Source organism: Hyperolius riggenbachi, chromosome 10, assembly GCF_040937935.1.
Source record: "Hyperolius riggenbachi isolate aHypRig1 chromosome 10, aHypRig1.pri, whole genome shotgun sequence".
Lineage (NCBI taxonomy): Eukaryota > Metazoa > Chordata > Amphibia > Anura > Hyperoliidae > Hyperolius > Hyperolius riggenbachi.
The window spans coordinates 70,405,708-70,432,582 of NC_090655.1; the positions used below are offsets into that span (position 1 = coordinate 70,405,708).

Sequence of the window (26,875 nt, forward strand, 5' to 3'; positions counted from 1 at the left end):
CAATCAACGTTTTTATTGCAGTTTTTGCATTACACAATGTATTTATTTCCAATCATGCTGTCACCTGGCACACATAATGCCAGAAATACCTATATAGTGTTACGTTCATGTAGGCAAATAAGACACATGTGGGTATGAGTCCTTTGATTGTTCAATATAAAATGTGATTGCCACACAAAAATATTCCATTAGCCTTTCCATGAAAGCATTCTGTTTGTGTGGCACTTCAACATAATGTAACTTAATTGGCCTATTTTGGTACAGTGGTTTCAATACAAAAGAAAACTTGCCGCATGTTCCAGATCAAAAGTAATTTGAGAGCTCAGAACTCCTTGATGACAGTCACAAGCCAGAGGCATTCAATACACTTTGTTCTTAAAGGGAACCAGAGAGGAACGAGGGGTGAAAAAAGGCAAAGATTTTATACATACCTGGGGCTTCTTCCAGCCCCATAAGCCTGAATCGCTCCCACGCCGCCGTCCTCAGCTTCCTGGATCTGCCAGTACCGGGCCAGTCACTTCCGGCGGACGCGGCCAATTGTCCGCATCACAGGGGCTCCCTCCATACATGTACACATGCGGCTGCGCAGTAAGCAGCCACATGCGTATCTGTATGGGGAGAGCACCCTGTGATGCGGAGAATTGTCCGCGTCCGCCGGCCGACTTGCGGCAATGACGGGACCCGGTGGCGGCGGATCCAGGCAGCGGAGGACGGCGGCGTGGGAGCGATCCGTGCGTATGGGGCTGGAGGAAGCCCCAGGTATGTATAGTTCATCCTCTCTGCCTGCCTCTTCCTGTTTGAAAAATGTAACTTTAACCTGGAAGTCAAATTTTTCAAGGAGTGATTACAGGGACTAGGGGGAATGAGGAGAGTAACTAACAACATAGAGAGGTATGTGGATCCAGCATAAATATACCACTGTGTCTACCTTAGGTAGCTTTCCTCGGGTCAAGTATACTTTTAGAACAATAAAGTGTAATGTATGCCTCCAGCTTGTGACTCTAGAAATTCTTAGGTCTCAAATGGTTTTGCCTCAGGTCAGGTATACTTTAAAAATAATTTAAATATATATCAATTGGATGAGCGCACATCACCATAATAAAAGTCCTTATCACAAACAGTCACTGCACCAAGAAGCTGGAAGAGGTCATTTAGATTCTCGGAGACTCCCAAATAAACCAGTAGCTAAAAAGATTGACTTACCTGAGTACCAAGGAGAACCTGATGATATCTCTGCCCAAAAGTGTAAAGAAGCAGTCAAGCAGATTCAGGGCCCAGTCATAGTTGAAGACACATGTTTGTGTTTTAATGCACTAGGGTCTTTGCACCTGGTCCTTACATAAAATGTTTTTTGGAGAAGTTAAAACCCGAAGGCTACATTCTATTACTGTGAATGGGCTGGGAACCCTGGGCCGTGATGTGCTGAGGTGTCCAGGCATTGGAGCGCTTTATAAGTTAACCCACCTAACCATGGTTACACCATATTTGGTGAGTTTGTTCCCCGACGGGTGCCCTGGTGGTGGGTGAAACTCCCCAAAACTGCCTGTATACTGTGTTTCTTAGAAGATTGCCTCTTAGCGGCCGTATTAAAGTGACTGTCTGTGATAAGGACTTTTATTATGGTGATGTGCACTCGCCGCTCATCGAATTGTATATATTTGACTGCCAACTGGGGAAGCAGTGCACTTTTTATATATATTTTTAATATATTTTATATATAGTTTTGATATTTTTTATATCTTTTTATGCATCTATAGTGTTACTGCAGCACTTTTATATCTTGTATATTTAAAAATAATTTGTTTCCATGAATACAAGTCATTGCTCAGTACATATGTGCATGCGCTTTACTTTGTGTTGCTTTGTCGCAGAGTATTTGCTGCAGTCATGTTTGCTGCCTTGAACGTTGGACAGTCCACATCTGCTGCCCCCGACTTTGGAAAGGCCAGAGTATCTGCACAGAAAATCATGAAGCTCCTAGACAGGAAACCAGCAATTGACAGCTACAGCGAAGATGGAGAAAAACTGGTAAGAGAATAACAGAAGTGTTTTATTATCTAGGCATCCCATTATTTAAAGAATAGCTACAGTCAAAATTGTTGTGCTGCTCCAACATATTAGCCTATACCAATTCATGTTTTAAGAACAACCTCTTCTTTTTATAGTGGCTGAAGGGGTTAATAGATTAATTCCATTATCTCCTGCAGGTAGTGTTGGTGTATAAATTCTGCACTTCAGCACCCAAGCTAATGGAACATTTCACGTGACCCCGATGCTTCCTCCTTCCAAGCCAGAAGGAGGAAGAATCAGAGTCACGGGAAGCATGGCGTGACCTCACCATGACTCTGTCCACTAGTTTGGGTGCTGAAGAGCATTCGGCTTTATGAATGCACGATTCCCAATTCAAACACCATTACTACCTGCAGGCGAATTAGTCAATGTGATCCTGAACCCCAGTACAGAGTTCTGATGGCTGCTGAGATTGTTTTCTTATCTCTGAAAGCAGCAGATAAAAGCTTGAGAGTGAGTCTCGGTTCCCACTTGTGCTGGATCAGCAGAAGTGGACAGTGTTATGTCCGCGCTGATGGTCCGGCTGTAGCCCAAGGCAGATGCATTACCCTCATAGGCTGTATGGGGGAATGCATCCGCCTGCCCGGAGCAGTGTTGTTTCTCAGTATATGAAGAGTTAAAAGGAGTTGTTATCTTTGAAAAAGAGCTTCTCTGAGCTAGTGGACTAACTCTGTTAAACTCAGTCCTGTTTTATGAAGAGCTTAAAGAGAATCTGTATTGTTAAAATCACACAAAAGTAAACATACAAGTGCGTTAGGGGACATCTCCTATTACCCTCTGACACAATTTTGCCGCTCCCCGCCGCATTAAAAGTGGTTAAAAACAGTTTTAAAAAGTTTGTTTATAAACAAACAAAATGGCCACCAAAACAGGAAGTAGGTTGATGTACAGTATGTCCACACATAGAAAATACATCCATACACAAGCAGGCTGTATACAGCCTTCCTTTTGAATCTCAAGAGATCATTTGTGTGTTTCTTTCCCCCTGTTCTCATGCACTGAAGTTTCAGGCTGCTCGTTTCTTCCTGCAAACAGCTTTGCCCTTGTCTGTAATTCCTCACTATGTGAAAGCCCAGCCAGCTCAGAGGACGATTTATCCAGCTTGTAAGAGAGAAGAGAGAAGCTGCTCTAATCTAAATAACACACAGGCAGTGTGCAGAGAGGGGCCTGGAAGGGGGAGTTCATAGCAGAACCACAACACTGAAGAACTTGGCAGCCTTCCAGACACAGGCTGACAAGTCTGACAAGAGAGAGATAAGTTGATTTATTACAGAGACTGTGATAGTACAAAGTGCTGCAGTAAGCCAGAACACATTAGAATAGCTTTTGGAACTTGTAGGATGATAAAAAACAGGATGCAATTTTTGTTACGGAGTCTCTTTAAATGAGTACTGTGAGGCTATTAAAAAAGATGAGTTCAACTTACCTGGGGCTTCGAACGGCCCCCTAGAGAAGTCCTGTGCCTGCGCCCAGACAAAGTGATTCTCTAGTCCCCGCCGCAGCTCACTTCCGGAATTTGCGACTTTAATGTCGCAAATCACTGCGCCTGCGCGGTCCTCTCGCCGTGTGTGTCCTCTCTCCCCCTGGAGTGTACTGAGCAGGTGCAGTATTCTTCTGTGGAAGTGAGCAGCAGAAGTGAGCCACGGCGGGGACTGGAGAATCATTTTGTCCTGGTGCGGGCACAGGACATCTCCGGGTGGCCGTTGGAAGCCCCAGGTAAGTTTAACTCATCTTTTTAATAGCCTTACAATACTCCTTTAAACAGCCAAGAAACAGTAAGACCAGCTTGAGATAAGGTTTTACTTCAGGAAAGTTCAAAGGGTCATTACTTCTGCTTTGCTGGCTAGTGTGGATTCTAAACTGCAACTGTGACAGTACGATGCAATGTTATAAATAAAGCTAAAAAATAAAAATATGAGACTCCTTCCTTTGCAACTAATATTCTATTTATTATCCAAACCACACATACACTTCATTATCTCATACGTTTATTTTCACATCCTAAAATGAATTAGAGAGCATTCTGGGGCCCAAACACAGCTAAAGGAACATTCAGGCAACTGGCTAAGCAATTACATAGTTATTGCTACCAGTTTTGTGCAGGTAAAGATTGCTAGAAAGGCCACAAAGGCCTGGGCCTTGGGTGGCTGCTCCCTGGGGGGAGGGGGGCTGGACATGAATATAGAAGTGAAGACCTGCAAATGGAAAAGAGAAGCTGAAAATGGGAAACAGCATATGGAAGAGGAGAGATGCTGCTCAAGGGAGCTGTACATAAAAGAGATGGACTGCTGTACATGGATGTTATACACAAAAGTGGGGGGATGCACATGGAATGGGTGGGACAATGTTGTCATTGCATAGAGAGCAAAGGGAGAGTTGGCCTAGGGGTGGTAAAATATAAATCTTGGTTTTATGTTAACAAACTTGTGGAAAATGCTTTCTTATTTAGTATATTTAATCTGTTCCTTATTTCAGAGTGTATTTGAAGGAAACCTTGAATTCCAAGATATAAAATTTGTCTACCCGACAAGACCGAATGTCCAGGTCCTACAAGGGCTAAATGTCAGAGTTTCCAAAGGACAGACACTTGCACTGGTGGGGAGCAGCGGATGTGGAAAAAGTACTTCAATTCAGCTGCTAGAGAGGTTCTATGATCCGGTGGATGGAAGAGTGGTAAGAAACACACACGTTATTAACTCTATAATCTCATACAGTCATGGGAACGGGTATCTCAAAGAAAGAAGTGAACAGTAGCATGTGGCCAACTGGATGACGTACCTCAGTCACTCAATATGTTTCGAAAAATATGCATCTGAGGCTAGAGATGGCTCAGACCTCCGATTTTTGGTTCGTCAACCGCAATAGACTTCAATGGGCAGGCGAACTTTTCAAAACTACAAACACTGTTTCTGGCCACAAAAGTGATGGAAAAGATGTTTCAAGGGGTCTAACGCCTGGAGGGGGGGGGGGGGGGGGCATGCGGAGTGGGATACACGCCAAAAGTCCCTGGGAAAAATCCCAAATAACTAATTTTACTGTCAAGACCATCAGTCATAAAGTCCTATAAAGCCACTGGACTCAAAGGGGCTCAGGGCGGGATGAGCAGAGTGCCAGTTATGAAGATGTAGCCAGCGTATGTTACTAGCGCTCACTATTAAATAGCGCGAGTAACAGGAGGTTACTCACACAATTGTTCTTAATGAAGCAATGCCTTTGTTCCTCAATACTCAGCATTTGGGGGTACACAGTAAGGGCTCGTTTCCACCATAGCGAATCCACATGCGGCGACGAGATGCGGATTCGCTTGTTACACTGAAGTGGCCGGGGCTGTTTCCACATGTGCGGCGTGCGGAAGCGATTTGGCGGCGGGCCAAATCTGCACGACGGGACCCACAGAATTCGCCTGCGTCGGGAATCCGTGCGAATCGCCGCTAATGTATTTAATAGTAAAAACGCATGCGTTTGTTACATGCGTTTTTACCCGCGATTTCGCACCTTTCTCAATGTTATTTTGCCCTGGCAGTGTCATGGTTAATTTCACATGGCACCCTGCCATGCGAAATCGCACGCGAAATCGCGGGTAAAAACGCATGCGGAAACGCATCCGCATGCGTTTTTACAAGCGTCGGAATGCCGGCGAAATCGCGTCGCAACAGTGGAAACGGGCCCTAAGTGCTAGGAATAGCCCTATAAGCACCAATGTGAACAAACCCATGGGCATTACAATAGCCCCTGTGACCTCCGCCATTGCAGGGGAGCCCGAGGAATTAGGAGGCCTGCTCCAGGTTAGGTGCAGAGTACGGCAGCTTCCGTCCCTGTATGTGATATGCATGGACGAAAGCTGCAAACAGATAGACAGTATGGCATGGCTGAAGAGAGAAGCGTGGAGATACTAAATCGGTGGGCGAGATGTTTAGGCATTTGGCTGGGGCTCTACCAAATTTTTTATCTCAAGGGCCAGAGTTTTGATCTTGTGTGAAAAGAGACATCTCAGGAGTCAGACATCCTAAGTTTTTGTATCAGAATAATAATAATAGTCAAACACCAGTTAGCATTTTTCATTAGCATACTCGAATGACTTTGTAACCTTAATAATCCTCAGGGAAAAAAAAGGGGTGTTCTTTCAACTTCCAGTCCTATAAATTATTACTGGGAAGGAAGAGGCTCCCCAATATGTGATGTGTTGAAGGGATAATGTCAACTGGATAAAACATAAATAAATAGGCTTACCTCGCAAAGAAGGGGGTAGCCCAAATACGGTAAATTAATACAATTTTTAATAGAAACCAGACACTTGAATAATAATGCGTTTCGTCGATTTGCAGTTCACTTCCTCAGATGAAATAACAAAAAGTGTCTAAACTGCTTGCCGATGGGCATGGCCGTGGGAGCCACAGGACCGCCTAACATCGACGTAAAGTCCTGGGGCTTCAGTTTTCAGGAGATCGCTAGCAGGCTGCGCACGCATCTCCTGCTTGGTAGGCGGAGCGGAGCGATTGCCGCTCGGAGACTGTTAGACAGCAAAACTGCCATATAAATACTGGGTACAGCGATGCGATTTTCAGCAGCGCTGTACTGGGGTCACCGTGTGACACGGCTGTCCCCTCCTGCGTCTCGGCGGTGAAATAAATAATACAAAAACAAAGAAATGTATTAAAAAATAGACAAATAAACATAAACAAACAAATAACCAAACATCTGGGGGACGATCTGGCCCCCCCAACAGAGAGCTCTGTTGGTGGGGAGAAAAGAAGGGTGGGGGGGATGGGATCACTTGTGTGCTGTGTTGTGCGGCCCTGCAGCTTGGCCTTAAAGCTACAGTGGCCTATTTCACAAAAAATGGCCTGGTCTTTAGGGGGGGTAAAGCCTGTGATCCTGAAGAGGTTAATACAAGCGTTTTGCAAGCAGGGAGCGCCTCAACCTAGACAGACTCCATTGGTACCACACCCTTTATGTCCTATAAATTAGTGTTTGCATACTAAACTTAAGAAAAGGATTGAACACATTTACTAATAGACGCTGGCTGGCAATTTCTATTTTTTTTTTTTTTTTTTTTGAGAATTTGCACGTAGATCAAAACGTGTTTATCAGTAAAAATGCTGTAAGCCCTAGCAAATTAATCCTATAAAGTATGAAACAGACTTTACAAAGTAATCAAACAAAATAATATAATTGTTTTCATTTTCACGTGTGTTATTCCTTTGTCATTTACAAAAGACAAATAAATCTATTTTTCTGGACATCATCCCAACTCTAATGACTTACAGAAAAACAAAACAGACACATTCAGCTTCAACAACAGTATGTGTATCCTAATGACAATCTATATTCAGTGACTGCCATTATGTAGGGATTAGCATGTTCATATGCATGCAATTGTAAAAGTTTAGCTTGGGCAGAGAACTCCTTGCTCTACCAGTCTGGACCCTGTGGGGAGCCTATGTTCAAAATGCTCACAGTTCAACACAAATTCACCCTTTGCTCATAGTTCCATGATGCTTTAGGGCATGCAGTCTGGAGCTTAGATGTAATTGGTTGAAGAAGCAAATTGTTAATGCAGGTAATAGGCTGAACTGTTTTATTTTCTGCAACATTTCTTAATGAGGATCATAAATTGGAGTCTCATGTTGCAATTTTCAAGGCTTATTACACAAGGAAACTCAGGAAACTCTTGGAGCAAGAGAGAATATGTTGGGTGGAAGATACTAAGGGCTTAGGTTAAGAAAAAAATTAACAAATAAAAGCAGAAAATGTCATCCACTTCAGAGTACCTGATCGCCACTTTCATACACCATACTAGTGATGCTCGGATACCCCTTTTTATTATTCAAGTTTGGTCGAATTCGAATAGTAAATTATTCGAATTCGGTCGAATATTCGACCTGACTATTCGAATTGGCCTTAAATAGCTTCCAACACTTGTTTTGAGGGTGAATGATGCAAGAAAGATCTTTTTTCCCAAGTAACAACAGCAAGTGATTATGTGGGGATGTTCCTTTAAAAAAAAAGGTGGAAAGAGAAGAGAAGTTGTGTCCAAAATTCTGTTCAGTAGTGTATATACTTCTTCTTCTTCTTCTTCTTCTTCATCTTTATCTTCTATATCTTCTTCTTCTTCTTCTTCTATATCTTCTTCTTCTTCTATATCTTCTTCTTCTTCTTCTTCATCATTTTCTTCTTCTTCTTCTATATCTTCTTCTTCTTCTTCTTCATTTTCTTCTTCTTCTTCTATATCTTCTTCTTCTTCTATATCTTCTTCTTCTTCTTCTTCTTCTTCTTCTTCTTCTTCTTCTTCTTCTTCTTCTTCTTCTTCTTCTTCTTCTTCTTCATCTTCTTCTTCTTCTTCATCATCTTCTTCTTCTTCATCTTCTTCATCTTCTTCATCTTCTTCATCTTCTTCTTCTTCTTCATCTTCTTCATCTTCTTCATCTTCATCTTCTTCATCATCTTCTTCTTCATCGTCTTCTTCTTCATCTTCTTTATCTTCATCTTCTTCATCTTCTTCATCTTCATCTTCTTCATCATCTTCTTCTTCATCATCTTCTTCTTCTTCTTCTTCTTCTTCATCTTCATCTTCTTCATCTTCTTCTTCATCTTCTTCATCTTCATCTTCTTCTTCATCTTCTTCTTCTTCATCTTCTTCTTCATCTTCTTTTTCTATATCTTCTTTTTCTATATCCTCTTCTTATTATTAATTTTCTATTTCGTCTTCTTCTTCATCTTCTTCATCTTCTTCTTCATCTTCTTCATCTTCATCTTCTTCTTCATCTTCTTCATCTTCTTCATCTTCATCTTCTTCTTCTATATCTTCTTTTTCTATATCCTCTTCTTATTATTATTTTTCTATTTCGTCTTCTTCTTTTTCTATATCTTCTTCTTTTTCTATATCGTCTTCTTCTTCTTCACTTATTTCTCTTTTATATATTTTTTTTAAAGAAATGCAGCTATTTTTGAGCGTAATAAATAGCTGGTGGCGCACGCATGTTGGAAGCGCCATTGTATGTGCTCCCTGGCAGTGGAAACACACAGACAGCATGAGGTAAATTCAGCAGCAGCAGCAGGAGGAGGAGGATGATTGTGTGGCAGCAGGCAGTCAATGAGGCAGGCAGCGAGACATAATAGGCTGTGTGGTACCTAGCGGTGGTACCAGGCCGTAAATACACAGCATGAGGTTCCAGACAGCGGTCGTGAAGCCCACATCATGTCCAATACACAACTGGGACAACACAGTTTTCAACCCGGACACCTCTAAAAATAATATCACAAAGTATTAATAAAAAGAATATATATTTTTTTTGTTTTTTTAAAGAAATGCAGCTATTTTTGAGCGTAATAAATAGCTGGTGGCGCACGCATGTTGGAAGCGCCATTGTATGTGCTCCCTGGCAGTGGAAACACACAGACAGCAGGAGGTAAATTCAGCAGCAGGAGGAGGAGGATGAGTGTGTGGCAGCAGGCAGTCAGGTAGGTAGGCAGCGTGACATAATAGCCCTGGTACCTAGCGTTGATACCAGGGCTGTAAATAAACACAACAGGAGGTCCCAGACAGCGGTCGTGCAGCCCACATCGTGTCCAATACACAACTGGGACAACACAGTTTTCAACCCGGGCACCTCAGAAAAATTAAACCTTTTTTTTTTTTTTTTTAATGGTTTACTTTTTTTTTTTTTTTTTTACAGCAAATTACACAGATATAGCTATTGTTGGACGTAATAGCTGGTGGCAGAGTGGCAGCAGAAGGTAATTCTGTGTACCCTGGCAGTGGGAAACACAGACAGACAGCAGCAGCAGGAGGAATGGAGGAGTAATGAGAGTAGCTATTGTTGGACGTAATAGCTGGTGGCAGAGTGGCAGCAGAAGGTAATTCTGTGTACCCTGGCAGTGGGAAACACAGACAGACAGCAGCAGCAGCAGGAGGAATGGAGGAGTAATGAGAGTAGCTATTGTTGGACGTAATAGCTGGTGGCAGAGTGGCAGCAGAAGGTAAATCTGTGTACCCTGGCAGTGGGGAAACACAGACAGGCAGCAGCAGGAGGAATGGAGGAGTAGTGTGAGTGTGGCAGCAGGTAGGTAGGCAGCGTGACATAATAGCCCTGGTACCTAGCGTTGATACCAGGGCTGTAAATAAACACAACAGGAGGTCCCAGACAGCGGTCATGCAGCCCACATCGTGTCCAATACACAACTGGGACAACACAGTTTTCAACCCGGGCACCTCAGAAAAATTAAACCTTTTTTTTTTTTTTTTTTTAATGGTTTACTTTTTTTTTTTTTTTACAGCAAATTACACAGATATAGCTATTGTTGGACGTAATAGCTGGTGGCAGAGTGGCAGCAGAAGGTAATTCTGTGTACCCTGGCAGTGGGAAACACAGACAGACAGCAGCAGCAGCAGGAGGAATGGAGGAGTAATGAGAGTAGCTATTGTTGGATGTAATAGCTGGTGGCAGAGTGGCAGCAGAAGGTAAATCTGTGTACCCTGGCAGTGGGGAAACACAGACAGGCAGCAGCAGGAGGAATGGAGGAGTAGTGTGAGTGTGGCAGCAGGTAGGTAGGCAGCGTGACATAATAGCCCTGGTACCTAGCGTTGATACCAGGGCTGTAAATAAACACAACAGGAGGTCCTAGACAGCGGTCGTGCAGCCCACATCGTGTCCAATACACAACTGGGACAACACAGTTTTCAACCCGGGCACCTCAGAAAAATTAAACCTTTTTTTTTTTTTTTTTAATGGTTTACTTTTTTTTTTTTTACAGCAAATTACACAGATATAGCTATTGTTGGACGTAATAGCTGGTGGCAGAGTGGCAGCAGAAGGTAATTCTGTGTACCCTGGCAGTGGGAAACACAGACAGACAGCAGCAGCAGCAGGAGGAATGGAGGAGTAATGAGAGTAGCTATTGTTGGACGTAATAGCTGGTGGCAGATTGGCAGCAGAAGGTAAATCTGTGTACCCTGGCAGTGGGGAAACACAGACAGACAGACAGCAGAAGGGCAGTACACAGCAGCCCACTGTAGATGTAAAATGTGTGGCTGCAGGCGACGTAATAGTCAAAGTGAACCAGGCTGGCTTAGTGAGCAGGAGCCAGGAGGTGGTAAAGGGTGGTAAGGCACATTAACGATGGTTCTTCCGGCAGCCAGTTCATGTCCCCCTCTCGCCGACAACAGGGGCCAGGAACTCACCTTCCACCCACGCCTGGTTCATCTTGAGAAACGTCAGTCTGTCCACAGACTTGTGAGACAGACGTGAGCGTTTCTCGGTGACCACGCCACCAGCTGCACTGAAGCAGCGCTCGGACAGCACGCTGGAAGGGGGGCAGGACAGCACTTCCAGGGCGTACTGCGCCAGCTCGCTCCAGATCTCCAGGCGCTTGACCCAATACTCCATGGGATCAACAGGGGCATCGCTGTCAAGCCCGCTGTAGGACCCCATGTAGTCAGCCACCATTCGGGTCAGGTGCTGGCTGTGACCGGAGGAGGATGCTGCTGCATGCACCTCCTCTCTAGTCACTGCTGCCGGAGCCTCTACAGTCCTGTAGAGCTCGTTGCTGAGAGACAGCAGGTCTGTGGGGCGCTTGCTGCTGGATGCAGGCACCTGCTGCTGCCTCTGTGCTGGCTGGACAGTGGGGGTGGAAGGCTGGGGGAAGGCTTCCTCCAAGCGCTCAACAAGGGCCTGCTGCAAGCTCCTTATTTGTTGCGCTGGGTCTCCTCCTGCAGGCGGCAGGAACTGGCTCAACTTTCCCTTGAGGCGTGGGTCCAACATCATGCTGATCCTGATGTCCTCCCTCTGCTTCATCTGGATCACCCTGGGGTCCTTGCGCAGGCACGTCAGCATGTGCGCTGCCATTGGGAAGAGGCGGGCCACGTGTGCTGGCACATCGACGGCAGTGCTGTCCTCATCCTCCTCCTCTGCCGCCTCATCCTCTCTCCACCCCCGCACCAACTCAGCTGCGCTGTGCTGATCCCCCTCATCAGCAGCAAGGTCAGGGACCTCCACCAAGTCCTCCTCCTCCTCCCCCTCAGAGGTGGACTGTGCAGCTGCTTGCCGCTCCTGCTGGTCCAAGGCTGCCGCTCCCTGTTCCAGCAAAGCATCGAGGGCCCTGTTCAGCAGACAAACCAGGGGCACCCACTCGCAGACCATAGCATGGTCCCTGCTCACCATGTTAGTGGCCTGCAGAAAGGGAGCCAGTACTAAGCACACCTGCTGCATGTGCCTCCAGTCATCATCGGGGACGATGGACGGGATGTTGCTGGTCTTGTCCCTTCTCTGAGCGGCGGAAACAGTGGCCAGGGCAAGGTACTGGTTGACAGCGTGCTTCTGTTCAACCAGACGCTCCAACATCGCCAGGGTGGAGTTCCAGCGAGTTGGAACGTCAAGGATCAGCCGATGGCGTGGCAGCTCCAGCTCCTTTTGCACGTCTTCCAGGCTCGCACAGGCTGCAGCCGAGCGCCGGAAGTGATGCACAACGTTCCTTGCTGTTTCCAGCAGTTCGCCCATCCCCTGGTAGGTGCGCAAGAACTTCTGCACCACCAGGTTCAGCACGTGGGCAAGACAGGGGATGTGGGTCAGTTTTCCCCTGTCTATTGCGGCAACCAGATTGGCCGCATTGTCGGCCACCACCTCTCCGACTCTGAGGCCTCTGGGGGTCAGCCAAATCCTCTCCTGCTCCTGGAGTTTGGCCAACACATGGGTTGCCGTCAGTTTGGTCTTCCCAAGGCTGACCAACTGCAGCAGCGCTTGGCAGTGGCGGGCCTTCACGCTGCTGCTGAGGCGGGGGGTTTGGCCAGGTGTGCCGGAGGATGGCAGAGGATCGGAGGAACCTGCTGCAGTTCCCCTGACCCTGCGGGGTGGCACCACCCACTGTGTTGCTGCTGCTGCTGTGCCCGCTGCTGCTCTCCCATCCTCACCCCCTTCCACCAAGCTGACCCAGTGGACAGTGAAGGACAGGTAGCGGCCTGTCCCGAAGCGGCTGCTCCAGGAGTCCATGGTGACGTGGACCCTTTCACCAACCGCGTGCTCCAGCCCTCGCTCCACATTGGCCATCACAAAGCAGTGCAGTGCAGGAATGGCCTTGCGGGCGAAAAAGTGTCTGCTGGGGAGCTGCCAGTCTGGGGCTGCACAAGCAAGCAGCGCACGCATTTCGCTCCCCTCCTGCATGAGCGTGTACGGCAGGAGTTGGGAGCACATGGCCCGTGCCAGCAAGCCGTTCAGCTGACGCACGCGACGGCTGCTGGGAGGCAGAGCCCTAACCACCCCCTGGAAGGACTCACTCAAAAGGCTCTGGCGTGGCCTTTTGCTGGCACGGGAATCAGCGGACACAGCAGAGGAGGCCACTGAGGACTGGCTGCCAGAACAGGCCTCAGTGTCGGCGGCAGGAGTTGCAGAGGGGGGACGAGCAGTGCGTTTCCGCACTCCTGCTGGTGCTGCTGGAGGAGCAGGAGGGCGGGTGGCTGCTGTTGCTGCTGCTGCTGCTGCTGCTGAAGGCTGTGCAGTGATGGGTGTGGTGCCACTGCCAGCACCAGATGCCTTCAGCCTCTGGAACTCCTCATGCTGGTGGAAATGTTTCGCAGCAAGGTGGTTGATGAGCGAGCTGGTGCTGAACTTTAAGGGGTCTGCACCTCTGCTCAACTTCCGCTGACAGTGGTTACAAGTGGCGTACTTGCTGTACACTGTGGGCATGGTGAAAAATCGCCAGATTGGTGACAAAAACAACCCCCTACGGCCTGGAGCCGCTGCTGCCTGTCTCCCTGTGGTGGTTGGGGCGGGGGCTTGGGTGTGGCTGGTGGTGGTACTGGCAGATGCTGCTGCTGCTGCTGAGCCTGAGACACCAGCAGGCTGTGGGAAGACCGGGGGGGGGCGCCGCGCCGAATGGGCGTGGCCATGACATTGTATGGGCGGAGCTAACGTAATGATGTAACAGCGAGGCATAAGAAAGCAGTGTTTACGCCATGATGTGGACAAACGAGACTTTGCATCATGGGTGTGCAGAAACTGTGTGATGCTAATAGTATACCGTAACCACAAAGCAGCAAACATAGCCATCTATGACCATTAAATAATAAATGCAGTAACAGTTACCCTGGACACCAGAAATTAAACGCAATAGGCAACATGTCAGAACAAAATAAACGCAATGCGGGCAACATGTCGGTACAAAATAAACGCAATGCGGGCAAACATTTCACCAGAAAAGAAACGCACTGCGGGCAAACATTTCACCAGAAAAGAAACACACTGCGGGCAAACATTTCACCAGAAAAGAAACGCACTGCGGGCAAACATTTCACCAGAAAAGAAACAATGCGGGCAAACATTTCACCAGAAAAGAAACGCACTGCGGGCAAACATTTAGCTAGAAAAGAAACAATGCAGGCAAACATTTCACCAGAAAAGAAACGCACTGCGGGCAAACATTTCGCTAGAAAAGAAACAATGCGGGCAAACATTTCACCAGAAAAGAAACGCACTGCGGGCAAACATTTCGCTAGAAAAGAAACAATGCGGGCAAACATTTCACCAGAAAAGAAACAATGCGGGCAAACATTTCACCAGAAAAGAAACAATGTAGGCAAACATTTCACCAGAAAAGAAAAAATGCGGGCAAACATTTCACCTGGAAAAGAAACAATGCGGGCAAACATTTCACCTGGAAAAGAAAGCATTTACTCACCTGGCAGAAGTCTCCGGCCTCTGGCGCGCTGCTCCTGGGACCGTCTTACTTCTCCTGCAGTCTCCCGCGCTAACAGCCTGGCAGAGCTATAGACGCCGCTGCCAGTTCATTGTGGAGAGAGTGGCCAGAGTCCCGAGGCCGGGACGTCCCGCTGCTGAAAGCGGGACGTTTCCCGGGACCTCATTAAGCCTGGGACAGCGGACCCCGAATCCGGGACGTGTCCCGGGCAATCCGGGACGTCTGGTCACTCTAGTATAGGAGGTGTATGTGAGCAAAAACGCTAGGTAGTTGACCACAATAAAGCTCTTGCTAAGCCAAAGCACAAAGGAGCAGATCTCTCTCTGTACAAAGTCAGGCAAGGACGGAAAAACGGAACATGGCAGCCGCTATTTATAGGGTCCCCCTCTGTGATTGGCTGCCGTCAGAGGGCCTGGGAGCCCTCTGATTGGCTCTAAGGACATCAATCTGGGCTATGACGCTATTCGAGCTCGGTATTCGAGCTCGAATAGCACTGTTAGCTCGAATAGCTCGAATAGTGAATGGGCTATTCGAGTTCACTCGAATAGCCCATTCGAGTAGCTGCAGCTATTCGAGCTCGGTATTCGAGCTCGAATAGCTGAGAAAAGAGCTCGAATATTCGAGCTACTCGAATATTCGAGCTCTGCTGAGCACCACTGCACCATACCATAACACTTGAAAACACACCTGACCTGAAAAAAGGCGCCTACACTCTATGCTATCAAGGCATTTTGTATTAACCTGAGGAAGCGGGCCATGACCCGTGAAACGTGTTGTCAGATTGCTTTTTGAATAAACATGTATTTATTTATATTTGAAAACACTAAAACAGAACACACATTGGGCGTCTCCATCTTACCAATGACCTGAAAAAAACCATGATGTGACCATATCTGGGGTTTCCTCAAGTCCACCTCCCCATAATCTTCCAGGCCACTCAGCTCTGCTGACTGCCACTAAATTGTGGTGTCCCCATCCCTCCCAGTTAAAAGCTGTGACTGGGCTCATGGCACATGGCACATGCTCTGTCCTCGATGAGCACTCTTCTCGTGAATGTTCCCAAATGGCTTTTGCACAGCAACTGTGGCCTGGAGCATCTTTGGGCATGCGCAGTTACAATTGTTTCTGAATTGTGCATGTCCAGGATGCTCCCGGCCATGGTCATTGCGCTCAGTGGTTTGGGAGTGTGCATGAGAATAACGTACCAGAATGCACAGAGCAGGTTAGTTCCAGTCCCAGCTGTTGTGAAGTAGCAGCACACGGCCCATCAACTTCCTTTGTAACTGTGTATTGCTACTTTCTACTAAAATTGTTTTCTGTGAAAGGGGTAGCGTAAAGCATTATTCCTTTTGAGGGTGGCTGTTATGGGGGTGGCCACTATGGAGATGGTGATCTTCAGGAGCCCTTATGAGGTGGTGAATGGTTCTGCATTCTTGTTTTTAAAGGGATACCGAGCAGCTTTAAAAAACACAATTTGAGCTTACCTGGGGCTTCTTACAGGCCCACCGTATGCCGTGAAGTCCTCCGGCAACCTCCTGGCTCCTCTCCCGGTCCCGAAGGCGGCTCTGTTAATTGCTGACTTCCCCCTGAAGTCGCCAGTACGAGTCCCCACCGCGCACGTTACACATTATCACGCCGGCCACCACCAGGCATCATCAGGTAAGTACAAATTGTGTTTTTTAAAGAGTAACTGTCAGTCTGCAGAAGCTAATTTAAACCTCTATTCTCCTGTGTTAAACAGTTTAGAAGGAAGCCCAAAAGCCATTAGTGAAGATAAAAGTCTCAGTTACCTTTGATGTGTGCTTATCAGCAAGGCTGTTAAAACCCAAGAGGACGCAAGCCGCATACTATACTGCAAAGCATTCTGGGGCCCTCCCCTCGGCTGCTAATGAGACGTTACAGCAGCTTGTAATCAGTCCAGCGCGTAGCACTGATAAATCTCCGGGCAGAGTACACTGCAGGAGTCAGCTATTGTTCCTAGCCACATGGCTCATTAATATTCACTGCACACTGTGTTGTTCAAGTACGAGCTTATCTGTGATCAGGAAGCAGGCAGGACATGACGACACATTTGACAGAAAAACATGGAGCCTGCCATGAGCTGTCAGGAGCATCTATCTCTGCATATACTATATACAAATTCTGTGAAATCCAAACGTGGACAGTGAAATGCATATGTAATGTAAGTACAGCCAATCTTTAGCTACTGATATATGTGTTTATTTTCTCTGAGACCTTATACCTAACAGCTCCTCTTTAAAGCTGCTCAGGATCCCTTTAAAAGTGACAAATGCCACTAAACTACCAATAAGAAGAAATAATAAAGCTTTGATCACACTGAAAAAACAGTCTTTCAAACTATCCTATACTTTCATTATTTAAATAAAAAAATGCACTTTTCAGGTGACCAGCGTACATATATATCGGAGCCGCATTACATGAGCACCAGGTGGTGATGTTACTATAAAATATCGGTTATTTACATTACCCATATTTTACTATGCAATACCCGGCACCCTTTCTCACTTGAACTCTCCTCTCTTTGGCTTATTTGCCATTTTGTTAATAAAACAATTATAGGTCAGCTATAAAATTGGGTTTAAAGTGTACCTGAGATGAATGGAGGCAAAGCATTTTTACTTACCTGGGGCTCAGTGGTGTAGCTAAGGAGCTGTGGGCCCCGATGCAGGTTTTACATTGGGGCCCCCCAAGCACTCTATACATAACAATTTATACGGCACACCAAAACCTGCCAATGGCAGCTACAGTGTCAGAGGTGTAAGGAGGGGATGGGGAGCAGTTTGTTAAAGATTACCACAATTCAAAGTATCTATAGAAGTGATTGTTATGAGCACAAGACCAATAAAGAGCTAATTCTGCAGTTGAGGGAGGGCCCTTCGGGGCCCCACTGGCCCAAGGGCCCCGATGCAGTTGCAACCACTGCAACCCCGATTGCTACGCCCCTGCTGGGGCTTCATCCAGCTCCCCTCAGGCCATGGGCTCCCTCGCTGCCCAATACGCCGCTCCAGTTGCCTGCTAGACATCCCAGCACTTCTGTCAGTCACTCTCCATCATGCATGTGCGGCTGCCCTGGCGCCTGTCATGCTCCTGAAGTCGGGAGTGTTCTGCGTATGCGCAATGGAGTGAGATTGACAGAAGTACTGGGATGGGTAAGAGACAACCGGAGCGGCCCAGAGGTACGCTGAGGGAGCTCATGGCCTGAAGGAAGCCCCAGATAAGAATAAATGTATTGTTTCATCTCAGGTTTAATTTAAAGAAATGCTTAGCCTTTGTTGTAAAAATGGAAATACTGAGATAGCGTGTTTATCAGGGCTACATAAGCCTTGATTTTATTTAATGTTATGAAAAAAGGACCTTTACATTTCATGCTGTAACCATCTATAATTTACTAGACATGACAAATGATTTTAAATACACTTACAGCCATGACAGCAATACACAGGTTGGTGAATGCCACCCTGAAGTCCATTGATGCACATTCTAGCAGCTCAGCTCAGACATACCTACCCAGTTACCATTTTCTGTTCAGGTGCGCAGTCCAGATGTTGTGTGCCATGCTCATCCCCACTCAGGCTAAGCAAACCAGGTACATTGTGTCCTCTCTAATAATTATCATCTATACTGTATACAATATTGACATGGAGGGATTTTGTTTTCCACATTAATTTAACAGTGATACAATGATTGCTTCCTTCTGATTGAGCTTTCTGTTCCGTCATTTTCAGCTCGCAGATGGAACGGATACGCAATCGCTGAATCTGAAGTGGCTGAGATCGCAGATGGGAATTGTGTCTCAGGAGCCCATGTTGTTTGACTGCAGTATAGCAGAGAATATCCAGTACGGAGATCTGAGCAGACAAGCAACCCCTGAAGAAATCGTAGAAGCTGCAAAGGCTGCAAATATCCACACCTTCATTGAAAACCTCCCTGATGTACGTATAGAAGAAAGGAAATGGCATATATTGAAAATTCATAAAATAAAGTTGAACAAGAACTGAGTTTCCAGAGGCAACAAAAGGATAAAAGTATCTAAAAAGTTCTAAACATGAGGAGGCACAGAAGTGCCTGGCTCTTCTACTGACCACATATGCTATTGCTCCGTTTTAATTGTCTGATGAAGCGGGATTAAACCTGTGAAACACGTTGCATTGCCCCCCAGAGTGTGCAAATAAACTTGTTGTATTTGACAAACACATTGGCAATTTTTGTGTCTCCCTGGAGGAGGTAAGTCCAGTCCACCACTGCCTCCTCATGTTTTAAACTTTTTAGATACTTTTATCCTTTTGGGTACCTCTGTATCCATACTACGCTATATCAAGTCCATCCCTGGATGAAGGGGTGTTACCTCCTTTTTTTTATCTACGGAGAGCAACTTCTTAATCCTGAGAGGGGTCAAGTCCAATCTCCCCACCTGCCTATACAGTGGTTGCCTTTGAGGTAACCTACTTTGTGGGTATAGCTTATTATTCTATCATAGTTAATTTCAAATACCAGTAGATACTACACTATATTTGGCTCTTGGCGTCGCTACTATGTGTTGAGTTTCCAGGTCTGGATGTGAGGGACAATTGTTCTATCTGGGAGTTTCATAATTTGGTTCCACCATTAAGAGGAACATTCACCTTCACCATGTCACCCTGTTCTTACTGTAGATCACAGGTGTTGAACTTCAGTCCTCAAAGTCCATATCCATGCCAGTGCTTAGGTTGGACTGAGAAATGGAGAAATGGTTCTACTTGATGAACCACACATTTCCTGATCCAGTACCATGAATTAATTTGAGTAGTGCCAAAAATGTGTGAGGCCCTTGAGGACCGAAGTTCGACATGCCTGCTGCAGAGCAAGAGGTTGGATTGTTTTGCAGACTGTGATTGGATATGGTTTTCCAACCTGCCAAATTGACCCTCCACCCTACAATCTACCACACCCAATCATATACCATGCCCAGGAAGACTATACCAAACACAGTTACACCCAATTTATAAATCTTGCCGTCTCATGTCTGGTGTGAGGTCACTGGACTGTTAACACTAGTAAATATACATATATTAGGCTAATATGAGGTTGTAGGATTGGCAACACTGGTAGAAAAAATAATTTTTGTGTATATGAGTTTGAAGCCAGGGTTTTCTGAGGCTGAGAAACCACACAAATACACATATTTTACATTTTTAACACTAACCCAGATCATCCAATACACTTTGCTCTGATGTTCCAACAAGCCGGCTAAAATTGCAGTTTGCAGAACCTGAGGTGAAAGGCATATGTAGGCTACGATATGTATTTATTTTTAAACAATACCAGTTGCTTGCAGAGTTCTTTGGCTGCAGTAGTCTCTAAATTATACATCATGTACCAAATCCAGTCAGACTTCAGCCAGAGCACCTGATCTGGATGCTTGTTCAGGGTCTATGGCCAAAACTATTTGAGGCAGACAATCAGAAAGACAACCAGCAGGCAATTTGCATTGTTAAAAGGAAATATGGCAGCCTCCATATTACTCTCACTTCAATTGAATTATCCCAGCACCTTTTTTTTTCCTCTCATGAAACTTCAGCTAAATTTATGCAAATATAGGCTGCTTAGAAATGCACCAAATTGCAGTAGTTGCTTCATGAATAAATCTCGCTTCAGTGCTTATATTCAGCAGAGGCATGTGTGCCCCTGCTAAAACGCCGCTATCCCATGGCTAAACGGGGGTCCCTTACCTCCCAAATCCCCTCCGTGCAGCGGGGGATCACTTCCGCATTGAGGCATGGCTAATGGCCGCAGCCCTGCCTCACGCACATCTGTCAGCGCGTATCTCTGCCTCTCCCCCGCCCCCCTCAGTCTTCCTTCGCTGAGAGGGGCGGGGGAGAGGCGGCGATGTGCCGCTGATAGATGGCGCTGAGAGGCAGGGCTGCAGCCGTTAGCCCTGCGTGCGTCAACAGCAGCAAAAGCTACAACCAAGTTGGTCGTAGATTTTGCAGGGGTGGGTTTGGGGGTGAAGGGACCCCCGTTTAGCCGCGGGATAGCGGCGGTTTAGCAGGGGCACACATGCCCCTGCTGAATATAAGCACTGAAACGAGATTTATTCTCGCTTCAGTGTCTCTTTAAATGAGCATAACATTTGCATCAAAATGAATTTATTAGAATCTCATGACGGCTTTTTTTACACTGCAAATCGCAAATCCGATTTGTGATTTTCACTGCATGCTAGCAACACAAGAAGAAACATGTAGAAAAAACACTGCATGCAGGACTTTTTTAATTGCATCAAAAATCGGAATCCCATCTAAAATCGCATTAAAATCGCATGTAGTGTAAAAGTGCCCTAGGGTTTTTTTCACACTGGAGGCTGAAGGCAGGGAATCCACCACCTGTCAACTGTTCTCATGCTTGCTGGCGCCTGGCATGGGCAGTTGAGAGACGTCCACCACAACTCCTATCCTAATGCGGCTGCATGCAATACTCAGACGCAATATGATGGGTTTTTTTTTTGTTTTCTGTGGGGTTACAAACTCTGCCATTCAGCTGCATCAGATTGCAGCCAGGAGGTGCTCAGTGGCTAGCAGATTGGAGACTGAACTGACTGACAAGCCTGTAGTTCATCCTCCTGTGGGAAAGAGGCCTACACCTCCTTATTGCTGAGTACAACCAGTGGCGTAGCAATCACCCTTGCAGGGGATGCAGGTGCAGGGGGGCCCGGAGAGGGGAGAAGCCCATGACTCTGGGGTCCACCACCCGTAAGCATTAATAAGGAAGGGGGGCCCCATCTAAAGCTTTGCAGGGGGCCCAGTGATTACTAGTTACGCCCCTGAGTACAACTATTTAGGATTCAGCTTGTGGATGAAACTAGGATTCTGATTGGTTACTATGAGCATCAGCTTTAATTTTGCTCCTCCTCCTTTTTTTTTTTTTTTTTTGAAGGACTGACAGGAACAGGTGGCTAATAAGAAACACAGGAGCCATAAACTTGACTCTTTATAGTGCCTACACCACATTTCTTTGAGTATTTTGTTTTTCAAAGCCTACACACCATGGAGTCTATACAGTTTATCCATACTTACATTTCCAATACATTTCAGAAATATGACACACGTGTGGGTGATAAAGGAGCTCAGCTATCAGGAGGACAGAAGCAGAGAATCGCCATTGCCAGAGCCTTAATACGAAAGCCAAAGGTGCTGCTGCTGGATGAGGCAACATCTGCTCTCGACACAGAAAGCGAGAAGGTCAGTCGGGGGTAGACAACTCTTCTCAGTAAGAAATGAAGATTCTGTAATGGATACACATAAGGCAGCAGGCAGACGACAATATCTACATATTAGCACAAGCAATTCAGTCTAAACTTACCATTCTATGGCTCCTCTTCTAATAAAAGGTATAGTTACTTGCTGGCTCTTTTTGTTCTGAATCTTTCCTGAAGCGCTGTGTCCACCGGCTTGTGGTGCATAGTCCCGCCCCTTGCAGAAAAAGACCACGGCATTTTCTCTATCCAAGATAGAGAGCGTGCCATGGGAACACCACAGTGCTTTCATGGCACTTCCTCCATTTCGGATAGAGAAAGTGCTGTGGCGTTTATATTGCCATGGGGCGGGGCCATGCACCATAAAACATTGAATGCGGGTCTGATACAAGTTTTATGTTCTTTTTATGTGGCTTGGATTTATACTTTACTTTACCTGTATCACATCTTCCATGCACTACAATTATCCATGAAATACCAAATGAGGTAAAAATCTTAGTGAATTGTCATAAAGTTTTTTGATAATTACCAAACCAAATGTGTGAAAATCTTTGTGAACACTCAAGAGAAGAAAAAAAAATAGCTTGGATTGAGAGTAACTTGGTTTTCAGAGTGCTTTGCAAGACAAAAAATATACTTTATATTACTACCCACCCACTTTTACACTATTTTATATTTTTACCCTACCCACTTTCACACTATTTTGGCAGTTGGACTAAGCAACTACTGCTCGCTAAGTGCTTTTGAAAACTAAGAAAACCCTTAGAATCCCTCATAAGAAGATGGAATGGTCCAAAATCTGTCAGTTCTGTCAGAATTTTTCTATCTGCTGTGAGTGACAGAAACATAGCAGAATAGTAATATAATGTAGATTTTATACATATGCATACATACAAATTTAACATTTTACAATTGTTTGCGATAGTGGTCTTTTAAAGGGAACCCGAGGTGGGATTTAATTATGTTAGTGGGGCACAGAGGCTGGTTGTGCACACTAACACCAGCCTCTGTTGCCCCATGGTTAGTGTTGGGCGAACATCTAGATGTTCGGGTTCGGGCCGAACAGGCCGAACATGGCCGCGATGTTCGGGTGTTCGAGCCGAACTCCGAACATAATGGAAGTCAATGGGGACCCGAACTTTTGTGCTTTGTAAAGCCTCCTTAAATGCTACATACCCCAAATTTACAGGGTATGTGCACCTTGGGAGTGGGTACAAGAGGAAAAAAAATTAGCAAAAAGAGCTTATAGTTTTTGAGAAAATCGATTTTAAAGTTTCAAAGGGAAAACTGTCTTTTAAATGTCTGTTTTCTTTGCACAGGTAACATGCTTTTTGTCGGCATGCAGTCATAAATGTAATACATATAAGAGGTTCCAGGAAAAGGGACCGGTAACGCTAACCCAGCAGCAGCACACGTGATGGAACAGGAGGAGGGTGGCGCAGGAGGAGAAGGCCACGCTTTGAGACACAACAACCCAGGCCTTGCATAAGGACAAGAAGCGTGCGGATAGCAATTTGCATTTTGTCGCCATGCAGTCATAAATGTAATACAGATGAGAGGTTCAATAAACAGGGACCGGAAACGCTAACCCATCACAGATGTTCATTGTTCATGTTACTTGGTTGGGGTCCGGGAGTGTTGCGTAGTCGTTTCCAATCCAGGCTTGATTCATTTTAATTTGAGTCAGACGGTCTGCATTTTCTGTGGAGAGGCGGATACGCCGCCGTTCTGTGACGATGCCTCCGGCAGCACTGAAACAGCGTTCCGACATAACGCTGGCTGCCGGGCAAGCCAGCACCTCTATTGCGTACATTGCCAGTTTGTGCCAGGTGTCTAGCTTCGATGCCCAATAGTTGAAGGGTGCAGATGGATTGTTCAATACAGCTACGCCATCTGACATGTAGTCCTTGACCATCTTCTCCAGGCGATCGGTGTTGGAGGTGAATCTGCACGCTTGCTGTTCTGTGTGCTGCTGCATGGGTGTCAGAAAATTTTCCCACTCCAAGGACACTGCCGATACCATTCCCTTTTGGGCACTAGCTGCGGCTTGTGTTGTTTGCTGCCCTCCTGGTCGTCCTGGGTTTGCGGAAGTCAGTCTGTCGGCGTACAACTGGCTAGAGGAGGGGGAGGATGTCAATCTCCTCTCTAAAGTCTCCACAAGGGCCTGCTGGTATTCTTCCATTTTGACCTGTCTGGCTCTTTCTTCAAGCAGTTTTGGAACATTGTGTTTGTACCGTGGATCCAGAAGGGTATAAACCCAGTAATTGGTGTTGTCCAGAATGCGCACAATGCGTGGGTCGCGTTTAATGCAGTCCTAGGCCGAAGAGGTCATAGCCTAGGGTCACAAAACCTGTTTATTTGGGCAATTTCAATGGTGGCGAGTCTGACATACATAAATCGCAGCAATGGCCGTTAGCAACGTCTGAATCTCACAAAATGTCTCATGCAGGTAGAAGACATATTGTTAGACTTGGGCTCCAAAGATGGGTTCCCTCCATCTCTGCAAACCAGAGTTACAGGGCTCCAAATTTGGTAAAATCCCCCATAGGCTTTCATTGGGCCTCCTATTTACAGTTCCAAAATCTCACATCTTTTCAAAGGGCAATTGCTCAGCAGTGGCAAATTTTCTAGCATTGTAGGGACCCTTAGGGGGAACATGACTGGTGAGTTTCGGGCCCCTAGGCCGAAGAGGTCATAGCCTAGGGTCACAAAAACCTGTTTATTTTGGCTATTTCAATGGTAGTGATGTTGACGTACATAAATCTCAGCCATGGCCGTTAGCAACGTCTGAATCTCACGAAATGTCTCATGCAGGTAGAAGACATATTGTTAGACTTGGATTCCAAAGATGGGGTCCCTACATCTGTGCAAACCAGAGTTACAGGGCTCCAAAATTGGTAAAATCCCCCATAGGCTTTCATTGGGCCTCCTATTTACAGTTCCAAAATCTCACATCTTTTCAAAGGGCAATTGCTCAGCAGTGGCAAATATTCTAGCATTGTAGGGACCCTTAGGGGGAACATGACTGGTGAGTTTCGGGCCCCTAGGCCGAAGAGGTCATAGCCTAGGGTCACAAAAACTTGTTTATTTGGGCTATTTCAATGGTAGTGATGGTGACGTACATAAATCTCAGCCATGGCTGTTAGCAACATCTGAATTTCACAAAATGTCTTATGCAGGTAGAAGACATATTGTTAGACTTGGATTCCAAAGATGGGGTCCCTACATCTGTGCAAACCAGAGTTACAGGGCTCCAAAATTGGTAAAATCCCCCATAGGCTTTCATTGCCTCCCTAATTCACTTTCCAAAATCTCACATCTTTTCAAAGGGCAATGGCTCAGCAGTACCAAATTTTCTAGCATTGTAGGGACCCTTAGGGGGAACATGACTGGTGAGTTTCGGGCCCCTAGGCCGAAGAGGTCATAGCCTAGGGTCACAAAAACCTGTTTATTTGGGCTATTTCAATGGTAGTGATGGTGACGTACATAAATCTCAGCCATGGCCGTTAGCAACGTCTGAATCTCACGAAATGTCTCATGCAGGTAGAAGACATATTGTTAGACTTGGATTCCAAAGATGGGGTCCCTACATCTCTGCAAACCAGAGTTACAGGGGTCCAAAATTGGTAAAATCCCCCATAGGATTTCATTGCCTCCCTATTTCACTTTCCAAAATCTCACATCTTTTCAAAGGGCAATGGCTCAGCAGTACCAAATTTTCTAGCATTGTAGGGACCCTTAGGGGGAACATGACTGGTGAGTTTCGGGCCCCTAGGCCGAAGAGGTCATAGCCTAGGGTCACAAAAACCTGTTTATTTGGGCTATTTCAATGGTAGTGATGGTGACGTACATAAATCTCAGCCATGGCCGTTAGCAACGTCTGAATCTCACGAAATGTCTCATGCAGGTAGAAGACATATTCTTAGACTTGGATTCCAAAGATGGGGTCCCTACATCTCTGCAAACCAGAGTTACAGGGGTCCAAAATTGGTAAAATCCCCCATAGGATTTCATTGCCTCCCTATTTCACTTTCCAAAATCTCACACCTTTTCAAAGGGCAATGGCTCAGCAGTACCAAATTTTCTAGCATTGTAGGGACCCTTAGGGGGAACATGACTGGTGAGTTTCGGGCCCCTAGGCCGAAGAGGTCATAGCCTAGGGTCACAAAAACCTGTTTATGTGGGCTATTTTAATGGTAGTGATGGTGACGTACATAAATCTCAGCCATGGCCGTTAGCAACGTCTGAATCTTACGAAATGTCTCATGCAGGTAGAAGACATATTGTTAGACTTGGATTCCAAAGATGGGGTCCCTACATCTCTGTAAACCAGAGTTACAGGGCTCCAAAATTGGTAAAATCCCCCATAGGCTTTCATTGCCTCCCTATTTCACTTTCCAAAATCTCACATCTTTTCAAAAGGCAATTGCTCAGCAGTGGCAAATTTTCTAGCATTGTAGGGACCCTTAGGGGGAACATGACTGGTGATTTTCGGGCCCCTAGGCCGAAGAGGTCATAGCCTAGGGTCACAAAAACCTGTTTATTTGGGCTATTTCAATGGTAGTGATGGTGACGTACATAAATCTCAGCCATGGCCATTAGCAACATCTGAATTTCACGAAATGTCTCATGCAGGTAGAAGACATATTGTTAGACTTGGATTCCAAAGATGGGGTCTCTACATCTCTGCAAACCAGAGTTACAGGGCTCCAAATTTGGTAAAATCCCCCATAGGCTTTCATTGCCTCCCTATTTCACTTTCCAAAATCTCACATCTTTTCAAAAGGCAATGGCTCAGCAGTACCAAATTTTCTAGCATTGTAGGGACCCTTAGGGGGATCATGACTGGTGAGTTTTGCCACTGCTGAG

The 26,875-nt window shown here is 46.0% G+C and overlaps 2 protein-coding genes across 2 annotated transcripts in view; one reads left to right on the plus strand and one right to left on the minus strand.

Annotated features, from left to right (window-relative positions):
* The window catches only part of LOC137536095 (ATP-dependent translocase ABCB1-like), a 152,774-nt gene that overhangs the window by 121,638 nt on the left and 4,261 nt on the right, over positions 1-26,875 (plus strand). Inside the window, exons 22-25 of the mRNA XM_068258131.1 lie at positions 1,872-2,028; positions 4,546-4,743; positions 18,504-18,710; positions 21,846-21,992. Coding sequence (XP_068114232.1) covers positions 1,872-2,028; positions 4,546-4,743; positions 18,504-18,710; positions 21,846-21,992 — 709 coding nt within the window. The remainder of the gene's footprint in view (positions 1-1,871; positions 2,029-4,545; positions 4,744-18,503; positions 18,711-21,845; positions 21,993-26,875) is intronic.
* The window catches only part of LRRTM3 (leucine rich repeat transmembrane neuronal 3), a 349,591-nt gene that overhangs the window by 117,449 nt on the left and 205,267 nt on the right, over positions 1-26,875 (minus strand). The gene's annotated exons all lie outside the window — the stretch shown is intronic.